Source organism: Chrysemys picta, chromosome 2, assembly GCF_011386835.1.
Source record: "Chrysemys picta bellii isolate R12L10 chromosome 2, ASM1138683v2, whole genome shotgun sequence".
NCBI classification, from domain to species: Eukaryota; Metazoa; Chordata; order Testudines; family Emydidae; genus Chrysemys; species Chrysemys picta.
Genome location: NC_088792.1, coordinates 204,462,276 through 204,485,873, shown reverse-complemented (window position 1 = coordinate 204,485,873; position 23,598 = coordinate 204,462,276). Strand labels below are relative to the sequence as shown.

The 23,598-nt window shown below is 40.8% G+C and overlaps 1 protein-coding gene across 14 annotated transcripts in view; it reads left to right on the top strand.

Moving 5' to 3' along the window:
• The window catches only part of PTPRM (protein tyrosine phosphatase receptor type M), a 712,166-nt gene that overhangs the window by 555,836 nt on the left and 132,732 nt on the right, over positions 1–23,598 (top strand). For 8 of the 14 annotated variants that reach the window (XM_065585258.1, XM_042843341.2, XM_042843338.2 and 5 more), the window contains 3 exons: positions 16,611–16,762; positions 19,851–19,925; positions 20,172–20,198. In XM_065585258.1, coding sequence (XP_065441330.1) covers positions 16,611–16,762; positions 19,851–19,925; positions 20,172–20,198 — 254 coding nt within the window. The remainder of the gene's footprint in view (positions 1–16,610; positions 16,763–19,850; positions 19,926–20,171; positions 20,199–23,598) is intronic. The other 6 variants (XM_042843348.2, XM_042843333.2, XM_042843329.2 and 3 more) reach the window with 2 other exon arrangements.

The window sequence follows — 23,598 nt, the reverse complement described above, 5'->3', positions numbered from 1 at the left end:
TGTCTGTGTTCTGTGCACACCCAAAATTCCTGCTGAATGACCTGCCTGGGAGTGAGTTACCAGTGACCCAGGGCTGCGGCGGAAGGAGGGTGCAGGTGTCGAGGGGGGGGGGGGAGAGCCCAGGGCTGGAGATGTGTGGGGGGGGATAATGGGGGGGGGGTAGGGGGAGCCTAGGGCTGGGACGGCAGGGGGGTGCGGGTGGGGGGGTGAGAACCCAGGGCTGGGGCGGCAGGGGGGTGCGGGTCGGGGTGGGAGAGCCCAAGGCAGGGGGTGCGGGTGGTGGGGGAGAGCCCAGGGTTTGGACGGCATGGGGGTGCGGCGAGGAGCCCAGGGCTGAGACGGGGGGGCAGCCAAAATTTTTTTTGTTTGGGGCGGCAAAGAACCTAGAGCCGGCCCTGTGCCTGATTGTGTACTTCCAGTTCCAAATGAGGTGTATTGTTGACTGGTTTGGCGTTCGTAACTCTTAGGTTCTACTGTATTATAACAGCAAAACCTTATTTGCTAACATTCTTGAATGATGCTCAAGTATTTCAGTGGCTTGCAGGTGCCATTATCTGAAAAATGTCACATTGTATTGCAACCAGTGATAAAATAGGTACAATTGCTGTGAAAGCTACAGTTAGCAAAAGAAAGGGCTATGGCATTATTTACAGCTTTCTCCCTGTCTCCTTAAAAGGATTTAACAGTTCAAGATCTGTTCATAAGCTTCAGAGTTTTTCCCAAGAAGATAATTACTGGTGTTTGTATAAAATGTCCACTTGCCCGCAAAAAGCCATTTTTAATATAAGACAAAGTTGGTGTTCGGGTTGTTTTTTCCTTTTTTTAAAAGAAGAGAAAGTGTGTGTGTGTGTGAGAGAGAGAGAGAGAGAGAGAGAGAGAGAGAGATCAGTAGACCAGCATGATACTGTATAAAGATTTTCTTGCCATGAGTTTGGGTTATCCACATTACTTATGAATGGCAAAACCTGAGTATCTCACTCATGTCTTATCATAAACAAGTGAACATTTTTGTACCACATCACCATGTGTTCTGTATACACCACTGACTTTAAAGAAAATCTATTTTAGAAAAGTTTTAGGAAGTTTTCTTGGTACTATTCCTTGCTTTCTTCTGCCTGGAAAGCCAATGATCTTAGTATTTGCCCACAATCGGAGAGGTAGAAAGATTATAATCAATACATCTTGACATCTTGACATAAAGCTGCTGCAGCCAGCTTCTACACTACATATGGCATAGTGTGCTTCGAGGGGTGGTAGCTTGCGAGCTGATCTCTGCAATACTAATTCTCTGTTACGCACCCCAAGCCAGTGATGTATTTTAGAGCAGCCCAACAGTTACTGTAAACATCCTCAAGGCCAAGCCCAGTGCAGACCTGCCCTCTGGATCAGGGAATCATAACTATCACTCCATCCCACCTCCCTTTTCCTGCACAAGTGAAACTTGGGCATAAGAGGGAATCTAGCCCACCATTTCTGACGCTGATTGGTCACAAGATATCAGATCTTTAACCTATCACTAATACATGCCTGAATATTGTCCATTCTGGGCTTTGGGTCAGTATGAATTTGGGGGAAAAGTGGAGAGGGGAGTGGATATCCTCTTTTTATGGAGGAGGAGGAGGATGCAATTCGGTGGCAGGTTGATTTTGAAAAGAAAAACTCTGAGTGGCTTGAAGCTGCTTGAGGGGCTTGGAATGTTAGAAAATGGCCTGGGGAGGGTAGGGGATGGATTAAGGAGGACAGGCAGTGAAAGGTGCATGATAGAGATGGAGTGACATTATATAAAGTATTATGAGTGTAAGATTATTCATCATGAGTGACAAAGCCACAAGTAAGTCATGCAGGTTATCACATCAACACATATTTTGTAAGTGACACAGGAAATCTTTTAGAAATATTTTAGAGCACTTTAAAACATTTTATTTTGACTATATTTTATATCCCTGCACCTGTAAAACCAGATGCCATCGTTATTATCAGTACCACAGCATAGGGTTTGGGGGAATGCCAGAAATCTCTAAAAAGAAATGAAAATAGCTTTTTGCATTTAAAAATGTCAGTGTTAAACTCTAATAATTTGTACCCCTTCAAGGCTTAGAAGCAAGTATTGAGGCTCATTGGGAAGCTGGGAATCTTCCTCTCCAATGGTATAAAGATCCCATTTCGAGCCCTGCAATATATTTGACTTATAGGGCTTGTCTACGTTAGTTCGCTGCAAGCTGGATGAATATAGCCTACACTAGCTTGCTGTGGTCTGTTTGCGTGCACCTTCCTGGTGTGCATTAACAGTCCACTAATGTGCTTTCATCGAGTCCCGTTTCAAAGAGCTCTAGATCAGAGTGCTCTAATGAACTGTTAATGCACATCACTGGAGTGCACACACACAGATCAGGCCAGTGTGGGGTAGATTCACACCTCATTTTGCCTCAGTTTAATTGTTCATGTAGACAAGTCCTAAACCTATGAGATTTTAATGTGGAGAAAACCTGTCACTACAGTAGGATTGAATCTTGCCCAACCTAGGCATCAGGCAGCAATAAATCGTGGGATTAGGGATTTCACATTTATGGGACGGGGAAGGAAACATTTCTGTGATAAACTGATTTATTTTAAAAAGGCAACTTTTTGATGCTCAGGAGTTTGGACTGTTAGAGTGAATCCCAAAGAGATGGGCTAATGGGCAGAATGCAATGAAGTAGCCAAGGTGCATGATAAATGAATTTATCACATGAGCTCTCCAGTTCGTTACAAAGATATCACCTCCACAAATGTGGTGTAATGGAGGGCAGAACATTATCGCAGAACATATTTGCATTGGTTTAAAATGCCTTCTATCTAGCTTTGCAAAAGGAACGGAAAGCTGGGCACCTACAGTGTACACCACCCCTAGGAGTTTGAGGCTATGCTCACAGTTGGCAGCTACAGAATAAGAAGGTAGCTTCTTTCATCATTAATCAGTTTTTTTTTCTCAAATGATAATTAGTTTCAGGAAGAGAATTTCAAAACCTGTCATAAATGTATTTGTGTGAAAAACTTTCATGTTTTGTTGTCTGGCAATATATATCACACCACTACCCCCTGTGTAGGACTAGATGTTTTCTGTTTATTCACCCTTTATTGAGGTCAAATGATAGTACCAAAAGAGAGAGAGAGAGGGAAAACTCTTGCAATGTCAAATGTGAATTTAAAAAAAAAGTTTAAAAATGGTTTTCTAAGAATTTTTTAAAAAGTCATGCACACAGTCTCTAAAAATCACCCTGCACTTCACATAGTATGTGGAATAAATCTTTTGCTATCTTGGTATGATATGTACAACTCATTTCCCTATGAATTTTCTTTTACTGTGTATCTTTTAAACCAATATTGTGTACGTGTGTGTGCATACAAATAGAAATAAAGCATGCTCATTGACTATATATAAATAGAATGGCATGCTTGTTAACAAAAGGGAGACCCAGGTTTAAATGCAATATTTGTTTTATTGCTCTTTCATAGAGTTGGTCTATATATTTTCCTTCCTGGGGGAAAGTCCAACATTTCGGAAAAGAAATAGTCCCAAATTGGAACAAATAGTAAACATTTTCCACACAACAGAAATTCTGAAAAAAAAATTCAGAAACATAAAAAATATTTCATATTGATAATGTCCAATTTTTGTTTTGAAAATGTTAAAACATATAAAATATTAAATATAATATTAAAACTTAACAGATAATGTAATATAAAGGTCAGAACTAAATTATATTAAACTATAAAGGCAAACCAACACATTTTGATGTTATCAGAATGAAATGTTCCAACAGTATTGAAACAAAATGAGAAATTATTTTTAAATATTCTCATTGGAAATTACATCAAAATTGACATGTTCAAGCAAAACATTTTGGTTTCAATGAAACTGTATTTTCCCACACAAAACTGTGAATTCAGAATATTTCAACCAACTCTACTCTTTAAGCTCATAGGGTGGTTGTAATAGGTGGGATATAGATGGCAATAAAATAAATAACTAAACAAGGCATGTTTCTAACATTATCTCTAAAATTTCATTTGTATGTGTTTCCCTAGTGTTCGTTCGTTCTCTCTCTCACTCTTTCTCCTGTTTACATTGTATACCTGCCAAAGTAAGGGCTGCGTCTTTTGTGATTGGAAAATGCTTAGCAAACTTTGGTCTCTGCCATGGTCTAAATGATAACTATGGCCCCAATTCTGCACAGAATTCTGCATGTGCGTAAGTCTTTGCAGTATCATGACCTATATGTAATGCATTTGTGTTTGCATTCCTTTCTAAAATAAAGTATTGAAATGCATTCTAGCTATGGATTTTCACTGCACTCTTTTGAAGTTTAATGAGGCCTAAGTTAAATATTTTACTTATTAGGTTCTTGGTTAGTCTTGGAATAATGACCTCACTGCACTTTCAGTGGTGGGGCTGTTATGTGGCTGATCAGAAAAGGTGTGCTTCCCTTTAAGGACTAGAGAGCCAGAGAGTGATTTGGTGCAGCAGCTTCATACTGGGAACCCCAAATGACCAGAAGTGAGAGGGGGCTATGAATGTCCACACAGGTACAGCAAAAGCCTTCTTTTACTTGGACCAGGTGGAGCAGCACCCAACCTCCCTCCCAAGGAAGTAGTTTAAATACCAGGTTTTGTCATGATGCGCTGTGGGCATTACACTAGCTGCTCCTTTCTTGGGGGCTGGGAATGACTGCACCACAACTAAGGTGGTGCGGAGTTTGTCTGGGCTTACCCAGGAAGGGCAGCTCTGCTTTGAGGGGGGGGGGGGGAGGAAGGAGGTCAGAAACTGCTGTAAAAAAAAGGTGCTCAGTGGTCAGCTTTGCAGCAATGACTCACCTCCCCACACATCCCAGGAATGTGCATAAAGGTACAAAACCTGGGTGGGGCAAGTCTCTGTTCCACGCAGCAAGGAAACCAGCACCCACCTTCCCTCCCCTAGTGGAGGCGAATGGCAGGCTGGGTTAGGACATGCTGTGCACATTACACTAGTCACTCCTTTTAAAGGGGGGCTGGGAAGGAATTTTTCCCGCACCACCAGAATTGGCTTTGGTGGAGTGTGGGTTTTTCGTCTTCCCCACAGCGGGTGTGAGGGAGAACCTTTTCTGGTGAGAAGAAAATGTGGTAGGCCATATGTCGCAACTTATTTTGTAAGGTTGGGCGGATGTTCAGTGCAGGTACTCCACAGGGAGGGCAGCCCATGACCAGATAAATAGCCTGGTACTGGATAAAGGAACAGAATGGGGAAGGGGGTTGGGGACTCCTCTGATTGGTACGGCAGGGAGCCAACTCCACCCACCCCACCCCACCCCCTGTTCTCATAGCCCTCCTTAACCCCCTTACGAGGGTGGTGGATGGTAATGTCCAAGCCATGGGTTGGCTGGGGGACCTAGATGGAAACAAAGGGGGCTGGTGGAAGCCCCGGAAAATTGATTTGAATAAGCATGGATTTGCCTGCACTGTACACTTTATCTGCCGGGTAGTCCTAGATATTTATATAATAAAGTTTCAGCCTGATTAAAACCCATAACACGTCTCCTGTCCTTCTTGCAGTGTACCCACACCCAAGGAATTTTTTCTCTCCCCACCAAATTGGCCAAGGTGGGGGCGGGGGTTGCTTTCTCCACAGTAGTTTAGTTGAGGCAAAAATGAGACAGGGGTTATACTATGATGTCACAACTCATTATGCAAGCTTGGGGCAGATGTCCAGTGCAGACATTCTGTAGGGAAGGGATATGGTGATTTAAAAAAAATGGATTGGTAAAAGATTTAAACAAAGTATGATTTAAAGGAGTGGAAGTGGGGGAGGTTTGGGGCTCCTATGACTGGTACGTCAGGAAGTCAACTCTCCCCCTCCCTAGAGTGCCTCCCACCCCCACCCAAAGCATTCAAGGGTGGGGTGGCAAGGTTTGCTGGGAACTAGGATGGGTAAAGGCGGAGGGCTGACAGCAGTCCCCGCCCCGCGCCCTCCAGGTTTATGTGAATAATTATGGAATTACCTGCACTGTACAGTTTTATCTGCCAGTTACTCACATACATTTAGGAATAAAGTTGCAGCCTAATTAAACCACATCCAGTGTCTCCTGTCCTCCTTCAGGTGTAGCTGCCAATAAGATGAGTGGCAGTAAAATAACTAGTGCTCTAGCTTTTAACTTAACTTTAAACGTTTCCATTAATTTTTTTGTATTCCATTCAAACAGCTCCTACCTGATCATATTTTTTTGTTTTTTCCAACTGGTTCATTTCAATAAAAAAGTAAATATTGCAGCTTGAATTGTTTTTCATTGTGACCAAAATCTAAACTAAAATTTGTCACTTGTCATTATGTACTTTGTGCAGTTTTCCCATTTCTGAGTTTATGGGTGAATTTCACTAAGGGCTACGAGCAGTGTCTCGAACCAGAAACAGTACAGGCAGGATCTGTTCAGTTGCGGGGAGGGATAGCTTAGTGGTTCGAGCATTGGCCTGCTAAACCCAGGGTTGTGAGTTCAATCCTTGAGGGGGCCATTTGGGGATTAAGTTGGGGATTGGTCCTGCTTTGAGCAGGGGGTTGAACTAGATGACCTCCTGAGGTCCCTTCCAACCCTAATAATCTATGATTCACATGTGGCTTTTCAAATGTTTCACAAGCCTTTTCTTCAAAATCCCTGCCCTTTTAACCCAGGATCTTTCATGAGTAGCCTGTCAATCAAGCTAAAATGTATAGTGGTCTTTGTATGTGGACAAAGACTAAGATGTGACCACAACATTCATTTTCACGGTTACCTAAGTTAGCAGTTGAACTCATTTCAAGTAAAGGCTGATGTGCCACTCCAGTGTACCACTATCACCAGTTTGCCCACTCTCTTTGAGACAGTCCACCAGTGTTCGCACTCGGACAGACACTGCATTAGTAATGAAAGAAGAGCTGTCAAAGCAGTAAGGTCAGTGTGGGCCTAATCCTATAACTTCTTTAGGCAAATTCAGATGAGATCAGATGCCATGGGTGTTTGTGCAAGGCAGAGATCTGTTCCAACATCTTGGAAGAAAACAGCCTAATTTTTAATGATGTCATTATAAATCAATCTCAAGATTGTTGTGAGTACAAGGATCTCAGAATTTAGTGGGACCAGGACAAGAAATAGAAGCAAGGCCCATCTGTGGGTTGTTTACTGTTGCAGTTATGCCACTTCCTTTCTTTTTTCCCATGGTTGTCTTCCCCCCGTGATGTTGGAACAATTTTTATAGTGGGGGTGCTGAAGATGGAAACCATGTATTTGGGTGGTTATTACTACTTGAAGCCAGGGGATGGGGCAGCATGCTTAGTTCCAGCACCTGTGTCTTCCCTTCCTGTGTTTCCACCTGCCACCCCCCTTATTTTCTTTCTCTTCTTCCTGTCCCCATTGTTCTCTCGTTACATTTTCTTAAGTCATATATTATTTTGTACATGCGTGCCAAATAAAATTACAATTTTATTTATTTATTACAACACTTTATTCCTTTTTCTTACTAAGTTTCTGAGACCTTATCTAGCATTAACATAGCCTGTTCACTCAATACAGGCAAAGTGTAGAAAAGATAGCTAAAACTCTGATAGGTGATGTGTAAAAAGGCATGAAGTGGTCAAAATAGAGGGCCAAATTCTGTCCTCGGTTATGGTGGTGTAAATCCAGGGTAAGTCCATTGACTCAAGAACTTTAAACAAGTCAGTACTCTTTTTGCACATTGGAAATTAACATATTCTTGCTGCTTCATAATTTAAGTATAATCCTCATGCACACACTCTTTCTTTTGGCCTGTCAGTTCTTGTTCTGATGTGAATGAATATATTTCTTTGTCAGCGTGGCATAGGGGAACAAAAAATGAAGGTGGTAGTATTCTTGAAACACTACGGCTGCAGAAATACTGTATTTCAAAATTATAGCAGTGGCATGGCAATTTTTATCAGAGAGATAGCATGGCAGAAATGAAATGAGCAATGTTAGCACTTGCTGTGAAGCAGGAAATTGATAATGAAAGAGGGGACAAGGCATCAAAAATATATAATAATCTACCACATCTCTGATGTCAGGCAAAGACCTGGTCACTGTCAATCTCTTATGATCCGTACTACTGTACACCATGCTGTTGCAACTTTGCTTTGTTATAATGTGTATATATTATGTGTGCTGGACTTCATAGGAGCAAGGTTGCTTAAATGATCTAGTACAAGATTACAAAGGAGATCCTAAGTCAGGGACAATTCTAAGACAGGCTTCTGCTTATCTTTGTTTAATTTTTCTTTACTACCCCTCTCCCTGTGGCTGTTCTGTAGAAACATTGTTCCCTTGAGGGTGGGAGAACTAGTACAGCACTTTGCAAACCTAATCACCAGGTCTTGCTGCAAAATATTGTGCCTTTAAAAAAATGTTTCTCCTAACTCTCTTTATTTGCTGTCTGATAGAGTGTTGACAGTACACAGTTTAATGTCAGTGTGAAATGACATTTCTGAGCATATTCCATTTCAATATATAGCATATAAATGTGGAATTGAACAACATAAGTTTGTTATGAGCAGAGCTTCACTATCATTAATGTCAAATTATTCCAATTTTTCCACCTCACCTGATTTCACCTGCTTCATATTTCTGTCTCTGTCTATAAAAGAGTCTATCTGGAATTTTATTGTTTCGCTGAGAAATATAAAGCTGAACAAAAATATTTATTACTTATGATGGGAGATATTGTTTCTATTGTGTAATGCTTAAAAACCTTCACCATTTGGGGGTAAATTAAGTTAGGTGCCCAGGTTCCAAAGTTTTGCTTTCTGGAAGGAGCCTCTTAAAATAAGCAGCAATCTAATAAATGTAGATTGGGAAACTGTTTGCAGCTGTTCATACATTCAGGGTGTGCCCCATTTAAATAACAATAGGATGATAAGGAATTCTTCAGATGGAATTATTATCCCATATGTAGTTGTTTTAAAACAGTGGGTCTCAAACTTTTTTACTGGTGACCCCTTTCACAGCAAGTCTCTGAGTGCAACCCCCCTAATAAATTAAACACACTTTTTTATATATTTAACACCATTATAAATGCTGGAGATAAGCAGGGTTTGGGGTGAAGGTTGACCGCTCATGACACCCCGTGAAATAACTTCGTGACCCCTTGAGGGGGCGACCCCCAGTTTGAGAACCCCTGTTTTAAAACATTTGAGCAGGTTGCTTTTAAAATTGCATTTATAAATGGAGTCTGAAAAATGTTTTTAAAAAACCATTCTTTGGAATAATGTATAAAATAATATTTTTGTAGTGACACACAGGATTCTAAAATAGTAAGCCAAGATCAGTGCTGGTGCAACGAAATGCAATTCCAATGGCTTCTATGTAGTTGCACATATTTAAGCTCCCATTGAAGTGAATAGGAATCTGTCCATTTAACTTAGAGGCTTGTATCAAGCTCCAGGAATTAATTTGGTCCAATGTCCTTTGCACAAGTCTTGCACTGGCCCAGATCTCTGGAATTTTTTGTATAACATAAAATAATCAAATATCTCATTTAATTCAATTTATCCACATGTGTATGTACTTTGCTGCATCAGAGCTAGCGTATTCAACACCTGGCTGGATTGAGTCCTGTTAGAAAACTTTCTCCAGAGATGATGTGTCTTTAAATCATGAAAGAGGAAATTTCCATATAGTATGCAAGATTAGTGTGGCAGAGAAGTGTTTGAAATTTTTGGGTTTTGCTTTGTGGAATTTTTTTGTTTGCAGAGGTTTGCTTTTATTTGTGCTCTAAAGATACAGATTTTGGTGTGAAATTTTGTATTTGTGACTTCTTTTCACCTCGTATAAAAACAAGGTGAGCCCTAAAACATAAATATGAGTGTGAAGAAATATTTGTCTTGACAAACCACCTATTTTCAGAGGATTTCATGGCACTCCTTCTCTACATTCTTGTCTTATTACTCCTCAACTCATTACAAAGACTAGTTGCGTATCTTACAGAATCCTGCCGGGTGGGGTCCACCTAAATGTCCTTACCAGCTGTCATCATCTCCTTCTTAGAAATAAACCTCTCTTGACATCAGTAGGAGCTACATATGTCCAGGAATTGTAGGATCACGTAGTAAAAAAAAAAACAGAAAAAGAAACTTAGTCCTTTCATGTACCATTCCCCACATATCATCTCTCTATTGGCATTTATACTATGGTACGTGACCGCTTCTCACTTTGATTTAAAAATCATATTTTTGTGAAGTATTGACATCAAAGACTCTTGACTTTGCAATAGTTTCTGACTTTTGAGGCTATGTGCTGAAGAGAAGGCCCCTCTCCTGTAAAAATTGTGACTCAGAGGTGACACATGGGGGGGGAGGTTTCCACGCAGGGTGATGTCCCCCTTCCCCCCTGCCCAATTTATGCCAGGGTTTATATTCTTATTTCTTTTGTTGCAGGGAGTGGGTTCAAAATACCTGCTTCCCCACTATCAACACTAACACATTGCCTCTGCCTTGTGTAATGTTTGTCATTTCCTCTTGTATTGATAGTGACACTGCTTGTGGGGTCTGTTTGTAATTTTTGCTTTCCTTGTGTAATGTTGCAGAATTTGCTTCCTGGATAATTAGAGTGGAAATTTGCTTCTGTGTTGCTTGTCTCCCTTGTTTATTGCATTCTCTGCTCTTCTCTGAAGAAAGAGGGGAATCTTTAGAGACTAGGCATGAGGTTACTTTGCTGTAGAGGAGTTCGTCAAACATTCTATCTCCTTTGTCTCCACATTTACTCTAGATCTAAGAGAGTGAGGGGTGAATGGTTATATGAACCATCAGGGGTTTGTGTCTTTCTTACATCTTGTGTAGTTAAAGGCTCCTGAGATTCATTTGGCTCCATGCAAATATGGGATCTGCAGAGATTAAAGCATTAGGCAATATCCAGAGTACCTGAGTGTAAAAATTTTATGTTCAGCTTAAGTTTATTTGCTTGAGTCCAGGGGATTTTTTTTGCTCACACTACAAAAGTCTAACTGTTATATATCAAATTTTTGAAATAGTTGTTTCAGCTTTGACGTTTTCCCACAAGACCTGTATTCCAGCATTAGATTCAGAATGTTTTTATGATAGTAACAACTGTACAGTACCTCTCAATCTGTCATAGCCTAAATGTGGAACAAAAACTTAAAATGAAGGACTGAAAAAATATTAGTGCAAGAAGATAATAATGTCTTGGATTCATTCTCAAGGAAAATTCTGTGTTGTAGGATGTCAAGTTGTACTGTTAAAACAATAATACAAGTGAGAACTTTAGCTTTCTTGGGGAAGGATGCAAATTTCAGTCTAAAATAAAGGACTTTCTTATAATGGCAGATGATTGTGATATACACTATCAATCAGGTCTCTTTTTATAATGCTGTTGAGTAACCAGAGTCAATGCTGTGACTGTCAGTTCGCAGATATCGATCCATATCCCTGGAATGCAGTCTAGGACAGTCATATTGCATGACTTCTCTGGGAAACTTTTTTAAAAGCTGAGAAAGTCTTGTGGCCCAGCAGTTACTCACCACCATACAAGAAATCTAGATATAAGTGCTTAGCTTGGGAGCAGTTAAGGGCTTTGTGGAGATGGATAATGCTCATTACTCTGGTTATGGGAAAAGGAAGATGACTGAGATTATCTAAAAAGGTCTAATTGGTAGACTAGTACTGGAGTTCCCTCACTCTATCTTCTAGACCAAAATCATGTGCATATTTCAGGGCCTGTGTAGAAGTAGAGAGACAGGGAACTCTCTCACTGGAGACCTGGTGTGGTGTGTTCTTGGACAGGAGTATTTCCCAGTGGTCTGAGTGACACAGAAATAAAGAGAAATATGGCTCATTAATGAAACTGCAGAGGTCAAATTTAGAAATCCTCATTCTTACCATCTAGGTTGTGGATTCAGGTCGTAGCCTGGATACTTGGAGAGTGCACTGTGGCCAGGAAGAAGGTCTATGCACTAGTAGTTTGGGGCTAGAGAGGACATGCAGAAGGAGAAACAACCACTGCCCTGCCTACCCTGCTGCATCCTTGAAAAAAATTTGAAACCTTTTCAGTAGTAGTCCATTTATTATGGTGGAGAAGTCACCAGACCATAGTTAGGGTTAATCAGGATTTTCAGTTTCTCAGGGTAATGATTTCTTAATATTTTCTAAATCTTTAGGGAATAAATAAAACTTGAAAAAATAGAGATTATAGTTTTGAAGTAGGTCTACTTTTCTATGTATCTGTTATATATGTGACTCTTCCTGTGAAATAGTGTTTAAAAACAGGTCAGAAAATAGATTTGGGATCAAAGTGATTCACCATCATCTCCAGTGTGTATTATTTTGAAATGTGGGTACTTTTATAAACTGCAAGGAGATTCAGTTTCATACCATTGTGTTTATAAGTCAACATTCTTTATAAGGAAGAAATTGGTAAAGGAGAAAATAGATGCCATTTTCATGGGTGATCTAAGGACTTCTATTCAGTTATTAATGTATTAGGAAATAAATATCCCAAAATAAATAGATTATAGTTTGTAAGGAAAATATTGTTCTTTTCTTATGAAACGGGGAGTGAGGTAGGAAATGCAGGGATATTCGTCAGTTTCCTGCTGTTGAGTTTACAAGATACTCCAATGTTATTCATAAAGGAATTTCTAGATAAGCCAACATTAAATTAAAATTCAGAAATGAAAACTTCATTTTAACATGAGTTATGGTTGCTCTTTATCAACCCATAAAATAATTAGGAAATAGAACGTAAAGGAGTAAATTTCAACTACAAGTTTAGAATAGGGTATGACAACTCATATGGAAAATTTGGAAAGAGTCCAGCAGAGGGCAACAAAAATGATTAGGGGTCTGGAGCACATGACTTATGAGGAGAGGCTGAGGGAACTGGGATTGTTTAGTCTCCAGAAGAGAAGAATGAGGGGGGGATTTGATAGCTGCTTTCAACTACCTGAAGGGGGGTTCCAAAGAGGATGGAGCTCGGCTGTTCTCAGTGGTGGCAGATGACAGAACAAGGAGCAATGGTCTCAAGTTGCAGTGTGGGAGGTCTAGGTTGGATATTAGGAAACACTATTTCACTAGGAGGGTGGTGAAGCACTGGAATGGGTTACCTACGGAGGTGGTGGAATCTCCTTCCTTGGAGGTTTTTAAGGCCCGGCATGACAAAGCCCTGGCTGGGATGATTTAGTTGGGAATTGGTCCTGCTTTGAGCAGGGGGTTGGACTAGATGACCTCCTGAGGTCCCTTCCCACCCTGATATTCTATGATTCTATGATTATTATCTTTGCAAATCACACTCCCATGTAAATTCCAACCAAAAAATGTACTACATTTTAGGGGGGATATATAATAATAAGCATGCTTGGAACAATTATGGTTAGTGATTAACATATTGTTAACATGGTTGTTTTTACACTTAGAACTGTTTTAACTTATAAATGGGATTGCAGTCCGCTTTCTAAACCATATAAAAAAGGGCACTGGCAAGAACCACCCTAAACATGAGGAGGTGTGAACAACCCAAAGGGAACTAGGTTTGGTTATAGAAAGTTAAAATATAACGATATTTCTTCATACCTGGAATGCTTGGCAGAGCTTATAGAAAGCTTTTGTTGGGAAGGATAGATACAAAGATAATTTTTATGCAAAATCTTAATTTAAATCTTATAATTTTAATAAGTACCTTCAGTTATTTCAATTTGTATTTTGGTAGAGATAAGGATGGGTGTGTAGCAAGGTCTCAGTTGGTCCGCAGAGCCGCTGGGGGCGGTGGGGAGCTACTGCCTCGCCGAAAGGCCTTGGTCACACCTCTCCATCAATGAGGAATTAGCGGAGGGAGGTGTGCTGTCGCAGTTGGTGTGACACAGGAGTATCAGCCAGAATCCGTGGCATGCCCCTCAGGCAGGGGAGCGTCGGCAGGAATTCGTGACGTGCCCCTCAGGCAGGGGAGTGTCGGCAAGAGTCTGTGACGTGCCCCTCAGGCAGGGGAGCGCCAGCAAGAGTCAGGGACGCGCCCCGAGGTGGGGTGGCAGGGATAGTGGAATGCAGGCCCACCCAACTCCAGTGCGTTCCAGCCCAGGGCCCTGACAGTGGTGGGGGAAGAGGGTCCCGCCACTGGGTCAGCGGGGATCCGTCCACAACACACTGATCAAAAACTAACTCAACCCACTGTCCAGTTTCGCCCCTGGGCTACCTCCTACCTAGTCTCTCGAGTGGGTCTCTCTGGTTCCTCCAACTCATTGGGGTGTTCAGCCACCAGTAGCTCCAGCTCACCATCAGCATTGGGCTCACTCGGGCTCGGGTCACTGCTCGGCTCTTCCAGTTCCTCGGGGTACTCTGCTGCCGGCAGTCCTGGTAGCCCAAGTCCTTCTTCTGGGTCAGGTTTCCCCTGGTCCAGGGCATCCCCTGGTTGGGCAGCAGGGTTCACAGGGAACAGCAAACAGCCTTGTCTGTCTCCCTCCCTGGTGCTCCCCTGACTGGGCTAAGGGCCCTGCCTTTTGTACTTCCAATTTCACCCCTCCCCTCCCAGGGGCTGAAGTAAGTTTGGCCTGGCTCCACCCACTCAGACTGAGAGAGTGGCTCTTTACCCTCTGGTTCAGAGGGAGGCCAACCCGGCTCCCTACAGGGGTATGGTTTTATAAAGACAATAACAAATATGAGTTGTCATATCCTATTCCAAACTTAAAGTTTAATCCTTAACTTTGTATTTCCTAATTTGTTATGGTTTGATGGAGAGCAGCTGGGATCTATAACTCATGTTTAATCAGTGTTTTGTTACTGAATTTTAATGCAAACACATATTTGTGTGGAGTATATATTCTGTGACATTTGATTAATTATTTAGTACCAGATTCTTATTCCTTTACTAAGACTGAGTAGTACCTTACTCGGTGATTAACTCTACTGATTTGAAAAGGACTGTTTGAGGTACTTCCTAGAGTAAGGGTGGCAAACCAGGCCCTTAATTTGCCAATTTATTTTATAACTTTAAAGCAATTAAAATTGTTTAACTAACAAATAACATAAACCACATAAATAAGATCTGCCATTTATTCTTCCAAATAACCCACACATTTTAGTATGATATATTATTAAGGGCCAATTTCAGACACTTTCTCATGCTGAATAGCATCTTACTCCACAAACAGTTCCACTGGCTTTCAGGGAACCACTCATGGAGTAAGGGTATTAGAATCTATGTCAAGATTCCGCTGCCCTTACTCACGTTGAATAGCACCTTACACCAGGAGTAGTGCCATTGTAATCAATGTGACTAACAGTGGCAGAATTGGGTCCTTATAGCCTGCGTCACTTTGAAATATCACTCAGTTGTGAAAACCAGCATATGTGAGAGTAGACTCAGGCCCAAGGTATATGATCTAAATCAATAGTATATATTCATCACTTATATAAAAATATATACTGTACACTGGTGATAATACAGACTGAGGCTCGGGAGCCGCAAGTGGCTCTGTAATGTGTCTCCTGCGATGCTTTGCAGCACATGATATTAAAACACCGTGTGCTTTAATTATTAACCAATCAGGATGCTTTTTCTTGTATTATTAACCAATTGTAGTTGATAAAATAGTAATACTCAGTCATTTTGCTGTGAGAATTTATAAATATATATATATTTATAAATATTTAGGGTTTTTTTAATATTATATAATATAATATATAATATAATATAATATAAAGTAAATATTTCCCCTGTCATACAGTTTAAATATGAATATATAGTACTACAGTAAATGAAACAATGAATTCACACGACTGTGGCTTTGAAGTAATGTTGATCACTAATTTGGCTCCTGAACCATTGACTGCCCCAAGCAAAAAAAAAAAAAAAAAAAAACCTGCGGCGCGGCCGGAGCCAGGGTGCAGGGGGATTCCCTGCGCTGCAGATGTGCCCCGGCTAGCAGGTGGGGGGGGGGGAGAGTAGGGGGGCGGCCAGGGCTTCAGCGGGGCGCTGCCGGGGCCACCTTCCGCCTGCCGGGAGGGCTCCGCGCTGCTCTGTTAGGCTGGGAAGGAAGGACGCAGACTTCCGCCTGCACGGGCTTGCTGTCCTCCGTGCCTTCGCCCCCTACAGGGCGGCCAGAGCGGAACAAAAACAAAACAAAAAAAGAAAAGAAAAAGTGGCCGTGCCGCCCTAGGATTGGGCGGAATGCCGCCTCCTACAAGCTGCCGCCCCAAGCACCAGCTTGCTCAGCTGGTGCCTGGAGCCGGCCCTGGCTATACACAGTCCAATTATAAAAGTACCCCACCAGTTGTATCAATCTGAGATCAAGACTATCTTTTGCCCCCAGATCCAGTTGCTTTCGAGATCTTGGTCACTAAGCAGTTTTCTGCAAAGAAAGGAAAAAAAAAAAAAAAGACCTGCAGCATTTCCCTGGATCCAGGTGCTCTTCTACACATGTAAGAGTATCAGAAGCTGGCCCTTGATTAACAGATGATATTTAATAAGTGTTAAGTTGATTACAATTGTCTGAAGTAACGCTAATGATTGTAAAAAGTTATTCCATAAAATAGTTACAAACTATTAAAAAAACAGCTATTCTATGTGTGTTTACCAAGTTTTATTTTTCCCTCCCAATGTTCATTTCTTAAGAAAATTGGCTAAGAAGCGGAAAGAGACATTGAGTAGTACCCGGCAGGAAATGACAGTGATGGTGAATTCAATGGATAAAAGCTACACTGAGCAAGGCACCAACTGTGACGAAGCTTTCTCTTTCATGGACACGCACAATCTAAATGGAAGATGTAAGTTCAAAATGCTTGGGGATGCAGCAGTCTCTTTTATTTCTGAAGGGGGAAGGAGGGTGGAAATGGCTCTTAAAATACTTCTCATTACCCAATCAATTCAGCGGACAGGTTATTCATTTGTGGAAAATCCATGGGATCCAGTATCTCCCACTGTGCAACACATCACAGCATGTATTCTAATGAGCAGGACTGTCAGACATCAAGAATAGGCTTCTTTAAAAATAATAAGGATAATTGAGCTTTTCTGTCTTTCCTTTTCTTCCACATGAACAGCAGAGACATTCTGCAGCAGGTGTGGATTTGCATTTCCCCATCTGTTTATTGTGCTGAAAGTTTTATATCCTTTATGCTGCCCCCACATCCTTCACCACCACCACCCCGTTTTAGGCAAAATTTATTTTTTTAAATGTTATCACTTATTATCTTTGGTTGTCCCAAAGCTCAGTTTATCAGCGTTATAGCTGTCTCATTATATCAGGTGCCAGATGATGCTTTCTCACTTGCTAGTGCAGAGAAAGAGCTAACTGAAATTAATCAGTGTGGAGTTTGATAGGCAATTCTCCAAATGTCTCGTGTTTGTGATATATCCTGAAAATGAAATTTTGGGGAGTGAAATTTCACACATTAAATTTTTTACTCACCTGCAGACTTTTGTTTTGGGATAAGAACTGTGCCAGGATCATACTACAAATAGAACAGTCATTTTCACAACTGCTGAACAGGAAAAAAAAAAAAAAAAAAAAAGAGAGAACCAAAAATGTTTACATAAAGTAACACAGATCCTACCTTGTTCAATGTTTAGGTCTCTGAATTTCTTCGAGTGATTGCTCATGTGTATTCCACAATAGGTTGTGCTGCACGGGGCACCGATGTCAAAAGTTTTCCCCCTAGCAATACCTGTAGGGGAGCGCCCCTAGCAACCCCTGGAGTGGCGCCTCCATGGTTCAGTATTAGGGTTTTCCCCCCACCCTCAGTTCCTTCTTGCCTGCCAGTGAAGGTGCTTCGGAACTGCTCTGCTCCAGCTTTGCTGTAGCTCGTCCCCAGAACTGCTTGTTCGTTCAGTGTACGGTATTATCCCATGCTATGACTGGCCGATTCCTTAAGGGATTGGATCGTCTCTTCCTGTATGTTAAGCCCCCAGTCGCACAGTGGGACCTAAACCTGGTGTTGGCCCATGTCACGGGCCCCCCATTTGAGCCGCTAGCTATGTGCTCCTGGTTGCACCTTTTGTGGAAGGTGGCCTTCCTGGTAGTGATCATGTCGGCTAGGCGGGGCTTGGAACTCAGGGCCCTGACCTCCAAGCCCCCGTACACGGTGTTTCATAAAGATGAGGTCTGGCTCCGCCCACACCCTTCATTCCTCCTGAAGGTAGTCTCCGCCTACCACGTGGGTCAGGACATTTTTCTGCCCCAAACCCCGTGCGTCCAGTGAGGAGCGCTGCCTCCACACATTGGATGTGATACTGGTTCTGGCTTTTTACCTGGAGCAGACTAAACTGTTCAGGAAGTCCTCTCAGCTGTTCATCGCCTTGGCCAAACACGTGAGGGATCGGCCAATCTCCACTCAGTGGCTCTCCAACTGGATCGCCTCGTGCATCCGTACCTGTTATGACTTGGCGGGAATCCCTCCGCCACCAATTGTGAGGGCACACTCGACTAGAGCGCAGGTCTCATCAGCTGCCTTTTTGGCCCATGTCCCCATTCAGGACATTTATGGGGCTGCCATATGGTCTTCAGTTCACACGTTCACCTCTCATTATGCGATCGTCTCCCAGACCAGGGAGGACACCAGGTTCGGCAGGGCCATACTCCATCCCGAGAGTTTGTGAACTCCTATCCACCTCCAACAGGTATAGTTTGGAATCACCTCTTGTGAAATACATGTGAACAATCACTCGAAGAAGAAAAGACAGTTACCTTTTCCGTAACTGTTGTTTTTCGAGATGTGTTGCTCATATCTATTCCACATCCCGCCCTCCTTCCCCTCTGTCGGAGTTGTCTGGCAAGAAGGAACTGAGGGTGGGGGGAGCACGCGGCGCCCCTTATACCGCGTCATGGAAGCACCACTCCAGGGGTTCCTAGGGGTGCTCCCCTATGGGTACTGCTAGGGGCAAAACTTCCAGCACCAATGCTCATGGCAAGCATGCACACCTATTGTAGAATAGACACGAGCAACACATCTCGAACAACCAGTTACGGAAAAGGTAACTGTCTTTTCTTGAGAATTTACTAGGATGTCCAGAATATCCTTACATCTAGTGGAATAACTGAGATGGAGCTCTAGTGTAATGCACCACAACTTGTATCAGCCACGAGGGTTGCATGTGCAATAACCTTTGCTTAAAAGTCTTTGACGATTCTTTGGCTGGACATCCCTTGATGTTTTATAATTAACAGCCTGTTACCCACTGATTATTTCTGTCCCTTTAATGGTAATGCATGTGTTGTATGTCATGCTATGGAATTAAGTCAGCTTAGATTGTTTCATTTAACACCCTTATAAAATTACCAGTATTTACATCTTTAAATACTAATACCAATACTGAAATGTGAATCACTGGTTGAAAAACACTATCAGAGAAAAGAAATAACATTCAGGAAACAATACTGTATTCATATATGTTACCCACCTATCTGAACTATTAGTAGCACAGCAGAGTAAAAAATGAGTTGTAGAAGAATAGTTGGCTATCCTATTTGTGGTATTGTTAGGTAACCCTTTTAATTCTCAGAGCTACTGTAAAAAAGCAAATGCTGTCATTGTTACTTGCTTATTTGAATATCTGCATTCAGTCTTACATTTGAAACATAAAAATATGCTAGCCATCAATGGAAAACTTCACAATGATCAAATTGCTTTATCTGATAAAATTATTTTCAGAAAATTGGTCCATATTAGCTAAACCAGTCTAGTAATTACACAACATACTTTCTGCTCCCATTGAAATCATTGGGAGTTTTGCCATTGCCTTCAAAGGGAGCAGGATCAGGCCCTAAATTAAATCAATTGCATATGCTTATATTTCCAATCTGAAACAGCCAAATTTCTCTTTGCTGCCACTGACTAGATTTTCTTCTCTTTACAGCTGTATCCTCCCCCTCTTCATTTACAATGAAAACTAACACATTGAGCACAACAGTGCCTAATTCTTATTACCCAGGTAACCAGTTTTTTATCTTTGTTTCATCCCTTCATAATGCAATGCACCAGTTTCCCGCCTTAGAAATCAAAATGTATATTGTTATTATTTTATTATATATTGCCATAGGAGCATTATGCATTGTAACATATTATAACTAGTTGCTTACTGTGGCTTTCTGCAGGAAAATTGGGGATCATTGATCAATCATTTACTGTTCTCTCTCTTTTTACCTTTCTGCATTGACCTGCTTATGATGTATGACAGATCCATTTGTGCCAACTGCAATTTTAGGTGAGAACATTTCCCTTTATCAAAGTTTATTGCAGAAATAATTTAGAAAGGTGCAGCTCTGGGTTACAGAACATAGTATCTAAGAGACTAAAGCATTAGGTTTTCAGGAGGGGGAGCAAGCTTTTCTGCAATGAGAATGCTCAGGACAGTGATCGGACTGGATTCCTACCGTCACGGTGCAAAATTAGGGAGGAAAAGGAGAAAAATTGCTTTCATATGTGGTTTTATGAAGAAATGTTTATGCACGTATTTGGAATGACACACAAGAATTTGATTATCACGGCAATTAAAATAGTTTCTCATTGTTTTCAGTTTTATCTGTGAACTGAAGATGTCACTTTTGTAAAAATAATGTTTTCCTAATTAAGGATGATATAGAAAATCAGTCAAAATAAAGGTCTGGCCATCTACCAGCTATCATTTCTTCTTACAATACCACACGGTTTTCTGACATGCCTGTCACAGTGAAGTTTCAGAGAAGATGGTGTTTTGAACAGCAAAATGACAATATGGCACTTCATAAAAATATCGTTTATTATGTGTCAGGTGTCACAAAAATGAATAAAATGGTAGCACTATAGGACTAAATGCATTTGAAGTATGAAATATTTCCACTAGGAATTTAGAAAAAAACAACCCTCTTATTTGTGCAATATAAAAAGAATGAAGGAAAATGGCATTTTCAAGCTGTTATAATAAAAGTAGCATGAGATGCTATTGCATTTGCAATGAATAGTAACAAACGTGTGTTATGGCTTGTCCTTTGTTACTTCCACAGTACTAACCTTCACCTAAACAGAGATTTTAAAAAATTCAATAAAGGTATAACAATGCACTGTAGCAAGAATTCCAACCCAAGTGTTAAGCTGCTTCTTTAGCACTGTCTTTACAATGGTTTATCTTTACAATACATATTTTTCTTCCTCTTCCCTTTTCTCCAAATCACTAGGAATTTGTATATGAAGTATAATGCTTACATGTCATTTTCTGGCTTTAAGCAGTTGCATTGAGGTAAAAGAAATTAAATATAGTTAAGTGACAGTTACAGAGAGCTGCAGTTTAGGAATGTGATTTCTGAAAAACTAATGTAGCAAAGTTATTGTGCTGGAGGGATAATTAGGAAAGCTTATTTAACTATGAAATCCAAAGGAAAAAAAGTGTGCATTTTTATACTTTGTGTACATCAGGGAGAATGTAACGGTAGTCACTGTAACAACGTAGTAATCTGCATGCAAATGAAATTTGCAGAGCCTTTTAACTGCCTGAGATTTTAGATTCCTTTGTGCTTTCAATTCATTCAGCAACTCATCCAGTAGATGTTCTGACCTTGTGGGTGGTCAGAAAGAAAAGCATTGTTGCCAGGAGAAAATTTTAGATATTTCTATCAGGATTATGATAAGCTTTGAAAATGGATTCTCAGAAACTTTTCCAGGGATTTGTTGGACCGTAATGACAATAAGAAATCTTTGGTAGGTTTCTCTAAGGAGAAATAATATTTAAACAAACATTTCTGATGCATTTGGGGGGACAAAATCTCCTTCTCTGAAGCTGTAAGAGAGAAGTTCTTGAGTTAGCTAGCTAATGTATACAATCTGTATTTACTCTCCTCAGAAGTCCTCCCATTATTTTGTTGTAGAAAATAAATACTTTTGTTGCCTTCCATGTTAAAGGTTAAGTATCCCTTTATGGTTGGTGTTCCGTTCAAACAGAAGTAATCACCAGAAAGCTGCATACATACATGTATTGGGCTAGAGCTTTACTGGTCTAAATTAGAGCAGCTCTACTTCAATCAGTGGAGCAACACAGATGCGGATCTGTCCTGTGACATTTTAAAACAACAATTAATTTTCAAGTCCATGTATTTTAATACATGAATGGCTGGCTTCTTACTGCATGTAATGCCCAATCCTGCAGTCCTTCCTTATCCATTGGGAGTTTTCAGGACATAAGGGACTGCAGGGTCAAACTTCTAGTTGGAACCAATTGAGCTGGTCTACATGACCTACTGGGAAGTAGTATGACTGTGATTATTGTTTAGTTTTGTTACTAAAGGGATCGCAATACACTTACATTTTCCAAAATGTTTTGAGAGGAAACTTAGGGCTTGTCTTCGCTACTGCACTAAATCAGTAGCTCTGCCATCAATGCATCAGCGTCGATTTAGCAGGTCCGGTGAAGACAAGCTAACTCGATGGGAGAGCGTTCTCCTGTTGACTTCAATATTCCATCTCAATGAGAGGCGGAAGCTATGTTGACAGGAGAATGTTTCCCGTCAACATAGCATGGTGTAGACACCACTTTAAGTCCATTTATGTAACGTAACGAGCATAACTTAGATCAGCTTACAGCATTATTGTAGACAAGGCCGTAGACTCAACATGCAAATTAGCATCTTCTCAACCTATTGAAACAATTGACTGAATTAATAGGAAACTTTTTAAATGAAACAAATGGCAACAATCTGACTTCTTCTCAATGATTCAGTATTTCAATAATTACTAATTTTCAGACAACTGAGAGAAGCTTCATGTTTAGCCTAACCACTTAAGTGAAATCTTTACAAACAATCCCTTAATATTCCTGGGTTGTGTATGGCTAAATTAATGTTCAAAGAGAGGCAACTGGTCTGGAAAAGGCAGGGTAGATAATGCCTGCCTGTCCTCCTATGTTCTGAACAAAATTCAAAACTCAAAAAAAAAAAAAGAAAAAAAAAGTGTAAAGTAACAGAAGAAATGAAAAGGAACTTAACCCAGATACTCCATTGGTCTTGCAGTTGTCTGCAGCACCCATGGTTCTGATAAATGCTGGCTAAATATGCATTTTAATAGTTCTCAGACAGTACTGGACAAATATATTGGAATCAATAACTGGATAATATAATGGGGATCAATAACTATATTAACCAGCTAAACTAAATAAGCTATATGGTGTGGTATGACCACCATGTCAGTTGGCAAAAGCAATTGACTCTTACATCTGAGATTCTCTGTCTTGCTATCACTTTCAAAGTCAAAGCAAGAAGATAGCAAATATTGTATTTCTGGTGGATTTATATTGTACCATCAAAGGCAGGGAGCATAACCTTTTCATTTAAAGTAACTTTAAAAGATCAGTCCCAAACATGGCATAATAGTTTTAGTCTTGAAAGGGTGGGAGCTAGATGAGGCAGAGAGGCAGTGGGAGGGAGGCAGGAATGAATGTTCCATTTAGTCCACAACACAGAGAAGTCCCCTGGAGTGAGAGGCTTATGGGCTGAACTGTCTCACTTTCACAGCCCAGAGATCCTGACATTTGATAAGATTTGCCATCTGAATGTTTAATACGAGTTTCAGAGTTACGGTGATACCTTAGTTTGAACAAAAATAAAACCTATAATCTAACTCTACATAAATTTTAAAAA